The sequence below is a fragment of the Peromyscus leucopus genome, chromosome 23 (assembly GCF_004664715.2).
Source record: "Peromyscus leucopus breed LL Stock chromosome 23, UCI_PerLeu_2.1, whole genome shotgun sequence".
Classification (NCBI taxonomy): domain Eukaryota; kingdom Metazoa; phylum Chordata; class Mammalia; order Rodentia; family Cricetidae; genus Peromyscus; species Peromyscus leucopus.
Genome location: NC_051082.1, coordinates 42,900,270 through 42,913,953, shown reverse-complemented (window position 1 = coordinate 42,913,953; position 13,684 = coordinate 42,900,270). Strand labels below are relative to the sequence as shown.

The window sequence follows — 13,684 nt, the reverse complement described above, 5'->3', positions numbered from 1 at the left end:
TTCAGGGCAGAGCTCTTGTTCTGAGTAACTCGAGGTGTCCGGGATACCTTGCCCTCTAGGGCTGAACTGTCTTCTTGCAGTTTCAGCCATCAATTTATGAACATTTTGGTGCCGAAACCCGGGACTCCAAATCCAGATATTTTGCAGTTTACTTATTTTTGGTGCTGAAACCCAGGACACCAAACCCAGAGTATTTGCAGTTTACTTACAGGTATTATCTTGGTCATAGTGTTTTGAATCAGTAATAAAAAATAACTAAGAAGGAATGTGCTACCAGGGAGTGGGCTATTGCTGTGACAGGCCTGTACATGTTGTTTTTAGAGGAATGTGAATGACTATGAGATCTTATACTATAAGATAGATTGAATGCTATAACCAGGATTTAATGGCCTATCCTTGTAGCAGCTAGGAAGACATTTCAGAGAGTCACATGGAAGTTGGTGGCTGAAGCAATGATATTGCTCTACCATTATGACACCAGCTCTCTGAAATCATAATTTCAATTAAATACATCTTTTATAAATTGTCTTAAGCATCATGTCTCTTGACAGCAGTAGGAAAGTAACTGATACACTTGGGCTGGGTGCAATATTCTTGTACTACCATCAAAACAAAGTATTTCTACAAAAGTAGGTAAATGGGAATTTGTGGCTTTGAAAATTATACCACTTAAATCTCATTTTTATTTATTTGTTTTATGTTGCTAATAGTGTACCTGATGCACACTAAAAACTAAAAACTCCTATTATTTGTTTTTTCTCCTTCCTTCCTCTCTGTCCTTTTCCTCCCATTTTCCTTTCTTTCCTTCTTCTCTTCTTTTCTTCCTTTCTTCACCTTCTCTTCCTTCTCTGCCAGGGAGCTGCCACTGTCAAATGTAAACAAAGCATATTATGAGCACCTACTAGGTGATTCATCAGCTGCTGTCTCCATCCTATATAGTCCCCCTCACTCTCTGAAATAAAATTTAATTGTCTCAATGCAGGTGACTCTCAGAGGTATTTCCCATTTTACTCTACCTATACAAGTCCTGCTCACTGCTTCTGCTCTATTTGTCCCCATAGGCTGGTGGCCAATTTGCTATGAGAAAAAGGAAGACCCCAGACCTGGCAAATACTGAACAGGAAATTCTTGAATGCATAGAGTTTGTGAGTACACCCTTCCCACCAAAAGCAGAGGGTAGCAGTCTCTTGCCTGACTATCCTGATTCAAGGATCAGTCATCATTTTCCTGTCTTTGCTTTACTATTGGTTTGTACCTTTGCAAGGCACTGGATATAGTTTGTCAGCAATTGAAGCAAATCCAGACACAAAGCTATATTTTGATAATCTTTACATGTACATATGAAAACAAGGCCTACAAAGAGAATTGTGTTCCTTTCAGAGGCCAAAGGTGCCTAAAAATATAGCCCGTTACCAGATGCAGGATAGCTACATCAGAGTTGTCCTAAAAACACCTAAAATACAGGAGACTGCCATTGCTCTTGGTTACTAAGCAGAATATGAGGGTAAGATCCTATTGCAGAAGAGAGTAAACACATTGGTTATAGGCCATGTCAACATTGTACTGACCAGGAAACTCTCTCCTTGATGACAATATTTTATTGTATTGGATTCTTTGGGGGAAAAGAAATCAACAGTCTTTTTTACCCAGCAGTGAATCTCATGAACTCCTATAATGACCATCATGGCAAGATAGAAGTATACATATGGAATAGTTGGATGAATATTATAGGTTAGACAACATTTTGTGCTTGTATTTAAGTCCATTCCAATGGAGGAAACACATGGTTAGCACTGTATCTCTGGCCAATAACCCATGGCTGTGGAGTTCACAGGCACAAGAAAGAATATATTATTCTGATAAATGGTCTTAATATTCAAATGCCTTCTAAATTTGCATTATTTACCAATAGATTAATGTAGCCCTCTGATTTAATCAATGAAATTTCTTTGTGAAGTGGGTAGTGGTTAACAAAGAACCTTACAACTCATCAAAGTGCAAAGAATAAATGTCAGTGGAATGCCCAGCCACAAATAGAAAAGTAAAGATTCTATGTTGGAAACAATATTGTCAAAATTAATGAGAAATATTTTATCAGCATTGAAAGGAAACATATTGTCCTATCTTTGGGAAAATGGGCAAATTTTGTTATGAGAGAACATCAAGATTCTTAAATAGTAATTTTCCTTCCATACACAATAATTGAGACCCTATCAAGACAATGAAGAATAATTGATGACTCTGTCATGAAACATGGTAGATTAAATACATATTAATGTAGATTTTCTTCAGGAATAAATTAAAATTCATGTACTTAGAATGCACACTTTGAAGAACATAACAGAACTTGAGATAAAATCAACCTTCATTTATGGCTCCATTTCTTGATATAACCTTCAGGACAATAGGCTTTTCTGCAGTATGAGTCATTTTCTTACCTAATTTCAAGCAAACCTGAAAGAGTTGAATAAAGAGACTAGTAAGATAAATGAACCATCAATTTCAAAGTAGGCTGGTAGAACCAATATATTAGAAACAGTAATAGCTTTTTCATTTGTTGTCACATGGCTGTGACCATAGCATTCAGAAGTTAGATGGAGAAGGAACAAGATTACAGCATGCTTAGCTACATAGCATGTTCTATACCATCTTGAACAATATGAACTGCCTTCTAGAAATAAATTAGTCTATATTTATTAGTGAATAAATGACATTTAATACTATGGTATTTTAAAAGAAAATGGTCCCCCAAAATGGTGGCACTGTTAGGAGATGTGGCCTTTGGAGTAGGTGTGGTCTTAGAGGAAGTATGTCACTATGGAGTTAGGCATTGTGTTCTCATATGCTCAACACATACCCAGTGTCTCAGGCAACTTTCTGTTGTCTTTGAATCAAGATAAATAATTTCCCAGCACCATGTCTGCCTGAAGGCCAATGAGCTCCCTGTCAGGAAGATAATGGACTAAACCTCAAAAACTGTAAGTTGTCATCAAAATAAAAATGTTTTCCTTTATAGGGGTTGCCATGGTCATGGCGTCTCTTCATAAAAAAGAAACTCCAACTAAGACAGACACCAAACATCTTGAATTGCTTCTATGGAATATGAAAACATAGAATGTTCAATCTATTCATGCTTCAACAAATATATTGAGCACCAAATCTGTAAATGGTCTAAGACAAAATTTTGATGGTTGTCTTCCTTATTGTTCTAAAGTTTAACTGAAAATTGGAAGTTTGAACTTTGTAAAGCACATTTGTGGACACATAGCAAGCACATTTTAAAAGGTTATATTAAGTTAATGTACATTTAGTAAAACTGGAAAGAAAACCACATGTAAGTTTGGTACATTATAAATACTATTGCCATACATTGACTTTGGAACAATGCATTTACTTTCCAATCTTGTACATGTGATCTCATGATAGATGGAATGACATTGGGTACCACTATGGCATTAATCCTGTGTATCTCTGCTGAAATTCCAAAATGGTGCAAAAGGTGATTAACATTCATTTTGACTAATATTCTTAAATGATATTCTTGTCAGTTTATTGAAGAGAGTGCCATACAACAGAGTAATAATCTTGTATCAGCAGAAGAATGAGCCAACAGGTAGCCTTGTAGTTTGAGAAAGGCCATCTGATAGGTAACTAGAGTATGTCAAAGATTGCCAGATGCCTTAAGGTTGCATATCATTAAAACAAGCCACTCAACTCTATGCACGTGTGGAGTAGGAAGACAGCTGACATAAAGTCATTGAGTGGAAAATGACCACATAATATTCTTTTCTCTTGAGGAAAACATACTCATATTTGAGTAATATTTAGTACAAAAGTCATAAAATTAAACTTGTTGGACATTGCATCATTTAAGTTAATGACAAGATACTCTTAAGTTCTTCAGATGAGACCTTTCTACCATGTTTCTAAAAGTAACACCTTATGTTAAAAGTACACACAGAAGAAGGCTGAGAATTAGTAAGACTACACATGGTCATTGACTTCAAGGAAACAGTATTTTCCAGAAAGAACAAGGCAGATGCATATATATACTTACAAAAATGTGAAAGTTTGTACAAGACATATGACATGTGCAAACTCAAGCTAAATGGTGTGTGTCTGTGTGGAAAGAATTATAGTCCCACCCATGGCTGAAAACTTTGATGTTTGATAGTTGCTATGAAAGGTTGTCTGTTTTCTTTATTAGGCTGTTACATCAATTAAATCAACCAGATTCCAGGCCAGGTCACATACATTAGAGCAGTCATCTAACAGAAAGTGGACTTGATTGACTTAAAAATTTGAGAGAAAAATGGAGAGAGATCATACTGAGTGTGAGGTGAGGTGGGGATGGATCTGGGTTAAATTGTAATAATGGTGAATGTGATCAAAATGTATAATATGAATTCACCAAGAATTAATAACAATGTATAAAAGTATACATAAAGTAATATATCTATTAAAATTATTTGGTTTTAGTATTTAGAATAGTTTAGAATATTTAATGTATTTATTGAAAGATTTAACATACAAAGGTCCTCCAAGGCACCATTTTAACTTTTGGAAAGAATAAAATTAGGGGATGCTTTAATGAATAAAGAGAAAATAACAACAGGAAGTACATGTGGATAGTTCATGGGTTTGAGGGTTGGGAGGCAGTGGCAGTCTGAAGATACCATATCTAGAAGACAGGAGTAAAGTACACTGAAAAAAATCTAATGAAGATTCTTGGATTGGAGAGAACTTGATTGATATGAACTTGAAGGATAAAATATAATGATGAATAAAGAAGGGAAGAAACTCATCAATTTATAAGAATATAAGTGGATGCCCACTGGTCTAGAACTGAGTTCCTAAAGTGTGAGGACATGTATGAAAAATGACCAAACAAAGGAGTCCTTCATATCCATGAATAATGATTTAATGCAGTGACTTTTGTCTGTGGCTATAAATGGAAACCACTGTGAAATATCTAAAGACCCTCTGGTGGGTGAAGGATTTTTGACACTGTGAGATGACACAGGTATCCTAAGATGATAGTTGCACCTCTTGGACACAAAGCATGTATATAAACTGAAACACACTTTAAAAATCTGTTCCATGATTTTAGGAGCCAGAGGGGTTGAAGATACCAACAAGTTCCACAGAATCTGCACAAAACACATATGAGCTCTGAGACTAAAGTAGCAATCATGGAGTCTGCATGGGTCTATGCAGGGCCTATTACATACATGCTGTGGTTGTTTAGCTTGGTGTTTTTGTAGGACTCCTAATAGCGGGAGTAAGGTTGTCCTGACTCTTTTGCCTACTCATAGGACCCTTTTCCTCCTAATGAGTTGTCTCGCCCAGCCTAGATATGAGCTTTTATGACTAGTCTCATGTCATCTTGATATGCCATGTTTGGTTAATATGCCTGGGAGGCCTGCTCTTTTCTGCTGGAAAGTGGAAGAGCAGTGGACATGGGAGGTCAGGGAGGTGGGAATGGGGCACTGGGAGGATGGGAGGAAGGAGAGAGGAGGCTGTGGTCAGGATGTATTTTAGGAGAGAATAACAAATAAAAAGCATATAATATTTCCATATATGTTATATACAAATATGAAAATGCTTTTAAAAGAGTATTATTTTTAAAATGCATATATTATTGAACAAGAAAGATTCTCAAATTCAATGATACTATACATAATCATAAAAAAAATCTTCATTGACTTTACATTGAGCTTAACATTTGCACTTAGACACAGACTAACTGTTCCAGAATTCAAAGGCCCTAGGGCTCAAGCATGACTTTATCGATCTTTTGACAGAGAAAACATTAATTAAAAGATAATCAATATATTCCATATATATATATATATATACAAGTTTATGAAAATGCCTATGAATAAAAAACAAAAACATGTTAAATAGTTATGTTCTGCCTACCTCTGTTTCTTCACAAGGACTCAGGGAAAAGTTCTGCAGGATTTTGACAATTGCAAGTTTCATGTTAATGAGAGCAAACCTCATGCCAATGCAGTTTCTAGGACCATATCCAAAAGGCAGGTATGTATAAGGATTTATTCTATCTTTATTCTCCTTGCTGAACCTGGTGTCACAATTGAACAAGAATACAAATAATGAAACATGAAGTGCACAAGAGTGACATGTTTACAGTTTTCACCTACAGTCCTCAGCCAGAATCATACAGGGCACATCAGTGTGTTCACTATTGCAATCAGGGTGAGTTGATTCATTATGAGATTTGGAAGTTAAAGTTCTTTGTACAAATTTTTAAAGGAGCTCCCAAAGTTAATACGATGATGTGTGGTTAATGCTCATTCAAATTAATGTGTTTTTAAAGTTAAAAATATTAAGAATGTCATGTGCTCCCAGTGTGTAAACATTACAAAGTGCAAGTGAAGGACAAGGAAGAAATTGCCCTGACACTTGAGTTATGTATTTTCTCATTGGGGAAATAGAAGATGTATGTTACAAATGAAATGTTTCTATTCCATTCTCTCGTCAATATCCTCTTGTTTCTTCCTGTCCTTTTTCACTCTACTCATCCTAATATTTTTCAGATCTTTCCTGCTCTTCCTCTCCAGCCTCCCATTTCCCTCATTAATCCCTTATCACAAAATCTTTGACTGTCTCTCCCTCCTCCAAGAGTTATCAACTGAAGTGGTTTGCAAGGACGCATGCTGCTTCTCTACTCTGTTTTCTCGGAGTTTTGTCTCCATCTCCTCCATTATGGGAAAAAAAAAACTACTGAAAGTACAGACCCATGTCCAATTAGAATCTGATTTCTCAAATAATTATTTAAATAAAAATGCTGATTCCGGTAACATTCTAGAAGACTAATAATCACCTATTCTATGAGAGTTATTAAGTATTAGGGAAGATTGAGAAATAATTTTACACTATGTTAGAGGATAACAATGGAGTTCATTGTAAATTGTACTCATACATGTGTGCAAGGTGAACTTGATAACATCCTGTTGAGGAAGATTTTAAACACACAAATACACATACACATACACACAGACAGATAAGAAACATTAGCATTCGTCTGTAGACATCTGATATACAGCATTTGATTATAACATCAGTATTTTTAACTTTTGCATTCCTCCTCCCTGGTCTAGTCACTGATGTCCATTTAGTCTATATTATTTGATTGAAAGCTGGACCAACAATTGAAATGCACAATGAATAATGTGCCCATTTTTGGTCATTAAGCTAAAGGACGTGGAATTGGTGGCTACGTGTAAGGATATAGAATTCATCTAACTAGAAAAGAGGAGTTAGGTGACTCCATTGTACTCCTCTAATAAGCACTATACATAGACCATCTGCCAACATCAGAGACACATGGCAAAGAATATAAGGTCTTGGACATCGAGAACTTCATAAAAGATATTACTATTTGTCTAAATTCTTGGCCTCCTGATTCAACTGCATCTATAATGTACATAATTTTTACATGAGTAGCATGACATGGAATGGACAGGTTATTTATAAGAATATATACGTATATCCACACAGGTGTATGTGAGCACCTAAATAACAATTGGGGAAAAAAGGAGGCAATACACTTGAAGTATGGGGAGAGATCTATAGGAGAAATTTGAGGGAGAAAAGTGAATGAAGAAATGTTATTCCAAATAATAATCTTGAAACTTAAACAAAATAAGATAAAATAAGATCCTGTATTTTTCTTAGTGAGGCAACTATGGCAACCTAACAATTATTTCATATTGCATACAAATCCCACAGTCTGCTTATTAATTTCCACTAACAAAATATCCTGATTCAGATTCAAGAAGGATGAAAATATCAACTCTCTTATCAGTAGATGACTTGACTTTGGAGGAGTCACCCACTGGATGAGAGTGAGAGAGATTCCTTCACAAAACAGACAGAAATAAGACTAAGATGACTTATATTAGAATTCATCCTCAATGATGCAGCTTATCATCTAAGAGGAGGCTTTCTGCACCTTCTACATATACCAGTGCATAATAAAATGGGTTGTTTGGGAAATGATGCCTATATTTGAGGATGTGTCCAGAGATTTCTTGTGACAATATGGACAGCATCAAGGAAACAGGAAGCTAATACCCTAAGAAATATATAAGTGATTTTCTAATCATGGTAATTAGTACCTGCTCTCTTTGTCACAGGCACACACACACACACACACACACACACACACACACACACACACACGAGCACTTGTCATAAAATACCATTTATAGGTTACAGAAAGTAATCAGCAATTATAAAGACAAGAGAAAACTGATGTTTTTCTAATTGCTTAATCCTAACACACTTCAAAATATGTCCAATGATGTCATAATATGAATGGAATTTTTATTAAGGTTTTGTGATAGTTTGAATGAAAATGGCCCCATAGGCTCATAAAGACTGATACTGTTGGGAGGTCTGGCCTTTTGTGGTTAAGTGGTCACTGGTAGTGGTCTTTGAGGTCTCAGGATCTCAAGCCAAATGAAGTGTCTCAATCTTATCTCCCTGCTGCCTGCTGATCTGTATGTAGAACTCTCAGCTACTTTTCCAGCCACATGTCTGTCTGCATGCTGCCATGCTTCCCTCCATGATAATAATGGACTAAACCTCTAGGCTGTAAGCCAGCCCCAAATAAACGTTTTCCTTTATAAGAGTTGCCGTGGTGAAAGTATCTCTTCACAACATTAAAAACCCTGACTAATACAGGTCTAAGACTCTAAAACAAAATTACTAAATATAGAACTGTCATTTGTTGGTCAATTAAAATGTCTGTAGTTTTTACAATAATTATCAAATTGTACTACATATATTCTAAAATCATATATACATGCAATAATATAAATTCATATTTATGTGATTATAGTAAAGACATCTTAACATAAGTAAAGAAGTCTGGTTCTGTGTATATTCCCCTTCTCAGTGTCCTTGTACCTTTCAGGACGGAACTCCTCAGGATCTGGCCAGTATTTTGGATCTCGGTGAAGAACAAAGACAGGTATGACCACCACTGTCCCTTTGCTAATGAGCACACCATTGATTTCAGCATCTTTCTTACTGAGTCTGTTAACCCTGGTAGCAACTGGGTATAATCTCATAGTTTCATTCACCACCATGTCCAGGTATTCCATCTCTAACAGGGTTTCATATGTGGCAGGTGCCTGGGAAAATTAAAAAGAGACTTTGCTGGCTTGATTTTAAAACTAACTTTCTACATTACTATTAGGTTTTTAGAAACTCCATATTCAACCCAGATTAATGAGTGGATTTACCATTGATAAGTGCTATTGAACACAGTCCAAGGTGTTGACATACTAAAAGTCCACTGAAATACATGGTGAAGTGAACATGGAAGGACATTTACATAAGCTTACATTTAGGTCCAAAATCTTCAGTTTTTCTTTGTACTGCTTTCCTTCAGTAATAACGAACGGCATATTATCCATCTCATTTAACATAAATTAGCTGTTGAGGGTATCAAAACTTAATATACGTAGACCACTCATCCAGACTGAAAAAATACAATGTGGGGAACATTAAGTTCCTTTTTAAAACTCCATAGCAATCCTTTAAGAGGACAACTCACAGTTTAAATCCTATGTCTAAATTTAATAATACTATAGATGTTCAATTTGAAGATGAATGTCCTATTCAACAAGAATAGTATATGAAATTTCAGTGACTAACTTCAGTAGCATCTTTTCCATTTGAAACACATTATGGTTAAATAGCCTAAAAATTGAGACTAATTGACCAAACAATTTCTATTCTAGTGAGAGGTCCATTCAATCCATGCTCAGTTTCTAAAAGAATATTTCCCTTGTTACCTCATATGTTGTTCTTATAAATCTTTAACTTTCAACATCCCACATGCTAGAGTTACTTGGGAAAGAGGTCTAAATTGAAAGACTAGGAGTTACTAGATTAGATTGTTTTGTGAATGTGTCTAGGAGAGTTTTTGTCCTGACTACTCATTGATGGAGTAGGTTCCAGCAATTTGCAGGTAGTATTCTTTCCTGACTGGATAACCTTGAGCTGCATGAGAACATCTAGATAATAATAGCTCAGTGAGGGGCCAGAGAGCAGCAAGTATCCTCCATAGTCCCTGCTGTGCTTCTTTGACTATAAGTACCTTGGTCAGAAGAAGTACTGTGTAGAGTGGCAGGAAGTCCTGCCTACAAGTTCCTGTCTTTGGTTCCTGCATTGACTGTTCTCTGTGACAGTCTGTCATGTGAAAATGTAAGCTGAAGTAAATGCTTTCCTCCCCATAATTGTTTTGGATCATGACATTTGTCACAGTCACAGAATGAAATAAGAAGAGGGGGTGAGCATGAGGTCTGAAGATGCTTTGTATGTACTTCATTGACAACCCAGCCAGTCCCAGATTTCTGATACCTCACAACCCATTGCATCCAGTATTGGACATACATAAAAAGATAGTGTATTTGATGTGTGGCTGTCACATTGTGTGACAATAAATCTAGTGTAATGTAAAGGTGAACAGTTTAGGGTGGAAGCTGCCATGATGTGCTTTGTTTGAATCTAATTAAGTAGTTCAAGAGAGGAATAATAAAAAAAAGATAATTGAATTAGCCTGCCTAGCAGAGATATGCAAGGCCCCATTGACAGCAGTCATACCAAGGCATTTTTAGTAATATTACAGCTGTCAGATCCATTGTTTAAGTTCTAGGGGTATGCCTCAGTGGATAAGAGCACTTTTTGCTCTTGCAGAGGACCAGGGTCAGTTCCCAATACCCACATGGTGAGCACATTTCCTACAAATCTAAATTTAGAGAATCTGAGATCCTCTTCTGGCTTCCTCATGTTTCAGATATGCACATGGCACACAGATATACATGCAGACACAACACCCATTTAAGTTTAAAGAAGACACTTCACTGACACTTGCTTATTCCTAAAATCTAAAGAGATTTTATGCATTTTTTGGACTGTGTCATTGTAGTTAGAGATAGTGTTTATGACAGGGTCAGTACAGAATTACTAAGGTTAGTTTTTCTCTACACATAATTTTTGCTTTGTCTTAGATTTTTCAGTGACTATTGCTCAAAGAAATAATTCTTACTGTATTTACTATAATTCAAAAAGCAAGTGTGGAAGTAGTGTTTCTTGTTGAGGTTTGACATTTTCCCTGTGGCTCCCAGCACCATCCACTCACCTTATTGGGCAGGACTGCATCAATCTCATGCTGGAGTTTCTCCTGAACATTGGGGTGAGTTGCCAGTAAATATGTAATAAATGTAAGAGTGGTGCTTGTTGTCTCATAGCCAGCAAAAAAAAATGTGATTGATTGGGCAAGGATCTCCAGATCAGAAAGAGCTAAAATTAAATTAGACATTTTATGATAAAATTAGACATTTAATGATAAAAGCTGGTGACTACACAGAGCCTACACCTGCTTTGTTCTACCATCTTTGGTGAAGGAGGATGCACTGCACTTTATCTACAATGGTGTACTGCAGCAAGATAAGAAGGGCAATGGTGGCACAATACATGTGGGAGTGACCAACCGATAACTGATTTGAACTAGGATCTACTCTATGAAAAGCAACCAAGACTTGGAGCTGCTTAGATGATCTACAACCTAAGACTAGATATCCCAGAGGCCAAGGGCAAAAACAAATAACAGTGGTATAAAAAAAGAAATGTAGAGATCAAATGACTCCTAATGGTATTCTGCTATAATTTTAGAGAAGTGCCTTGCTCAGCCATCACCAGAGAAGCTTCCTGCTGCAGCATAAGGGAACAAATGTCCAGAACCACAACCATATATTAATCAAAGAGTGAGAGCCTTTGGAACATTCAATCTTAAATGGGTTGTCTCTACCAAATCCCTCTCCTCAGAGCCCAGGGAATACCACAGAAGAGGTGTCAAGATGAATATAATAGCCTGTCAACATGAGAATACCCACAATACGAAGAATACAGGGCCCACCAAATGTACTTGATGAACTATCATATGAACTCACAGAGACAGAGGAAGCATGCATAAGGCGTGCACACGTCTCTAGCAGGTCCTCTGTGTGTATATTGCAACTTCCAGTTCAGTGTATTTATGGGATCCCTGAGTGTGCAAATGAGCGGGGTCTCTGATTCTTGTATCTTCCCTTGGAATTTTTTCTTCTGTTAATTTGTCTTCACTAATTTTGATTCATTAATTATTTATGTTAATGCATTTTATTTTGTTCATTAAAAAATTAATGAGTAATTGGTTTTAGTATTGTTTTATTTTGTTTTCTTGGTTTTGCGTAAATTTTCCTTTTGTATTAGGCTTTTTTTTGTATTGGGCTTTTGATAGTTTTTGGAACTTAAAGTTCACTGGGTGGAGTATTCAGGAGGCCTTTGGGAAGGGAAGAATATGATCAAAATATATTCAAATTTAAAAATTGTTTAATAAAAGAAAATAAGAAAAATATTGGGCATTGACTTCAAATGTGGGATTAATAATGGAATTCATTAATTAAAATTTTCAAAGCATACATTATAGTACCAATGAATAGAAAGAAGCTTTACTCTGAAATATTAAACCCAGACACAGTGAGTAAAATAATGCAGAAGAAATATATTATAAACACTGTGATTTTTCTTCTTTAATGTACTATGTTAGTGTGAAAGGAAAAATAATTTTCCACAGTCCCATAAGCTGGTGAACATACTTCCAGTAAAATAACCACAGTGAAAGTTGCTATTTGGACACTGTGCTTCCTGATTGGGTGCTCTGGACACTGATTTGCAAGTAGAGGTTCTGATTCAGTGGCCATACCTGAGGCTGAGAATCAGTATTTGATCAATGTAGGTAACCCACTCATCACTGAGGACTCTTGGAGTGTAAAATTCAATGCTTATAACAGAACTTCAGATTTAAAAAATTTGAATCAATATATAATTATTTCATTTCCTTCTTTCTCTCCTTCTTCTTACCCCTCCCATGCCACCTCTCCACTCACTCTCAAATTTAGGACCTCTTCTTTAACCATTTTTATTTCATATACTGATAAACAAGCATAAATACAACCTTCTCAGTCTATTCACTTTTGTCTACTTGTACTTGTTTCTGGCTTGACCATTTAGAATTGAATAAACAATCAGGGACTCATCACTTGGGAAGACTAATTATCTCTCTCTTAGTTATTCTGAACTACCATCTAAGGATGGGTTCTCATGACATTTTCTCCATTTGTGTTGGAAGGTCAGCTGTTATTGTTGCAATTCAAGTCTTAGTTAGGCAGCCATGTTTATTATATTTCATGGGTGTAGCTTCCCTGTCTTAGATGGAAGTTTCAATAACCTTGATGTTTCCTGTATGCATATCCTCCAGGATTTTAGAAAGTTCCTTAGGCTGCTTCATATAACATAGCTTGACAGTCTTTCTCTACTTGAATGACACCTTTACATTTCAAGAAGAAGCCCTTCCCCCTGTTCATTCCCTTTTGACCCTAAATTATCCTTAGTTACATTTATAAGACTCCATGTCTTTGGAATTCTGGGAGTTCATCATCAGCTGAAGAAAATCCACTCGGTGCTGAAAAGGAGACAGAAATTTCAAAAGCAGAAAGTGGTTTGGCTCGTCAAAAATAAGTATGAATCAAAGAAGTTAAACTCTCTTGTGAGGAAATGTTTTACATAAGAAGTCACCTAATGTTACCTGAATTACTAGTAACAC

At 36.1% G+C, this 13,684-nt stretch overlaps 1 protein-coding gene across 3 annotated transcripts in view; it reads right to left on the bottom strand.

Annotated features, from left to right (window-relative positions):
* Positions 1–824: 824 nt before the first annotated feature.
* The window catches only part of LOC114687275 (cytochrome P450 3A4-like), a 54,007-nt gene continuing 41,147 nt past the window's right edge, over positions 825–13,684 (bottom strand). Inside the window, exons 9-14 of one of the 3 annotated variants that reach the window (XM_037198470.1) lie at positions 13,477–13,543; positions 11,180–11,340; positions 8,938–9,164; positions 5,923–6,085; positions 2,364–2,454; positions 825–865 (exon numbers count right to left, since the gene is read on the bottom strand). In XM_037198470.1, the coding sequence (XP_037054365.1) occupies positions 831–865; positions 2,364–2,454; positions 5,923–6,085; positions 8,938–9,164; positions 11,180–11,340; positions 13,477–13,543 (744 nt within the window). In that variant the 3' untranslated portion in view covers positions 825–830. Of the gene's footprint in view, positions 866–1,578; positions 2,455–5,922; positions 6,086–8,937; positions 9,165–11,179; positions 11,341–13,476; positions 13,544–13,684 lie in introns of those variants that run through there. The other 2 variants (XM_037198471.1, XM_028861965.2) reach the window with 2 other exon arrangements.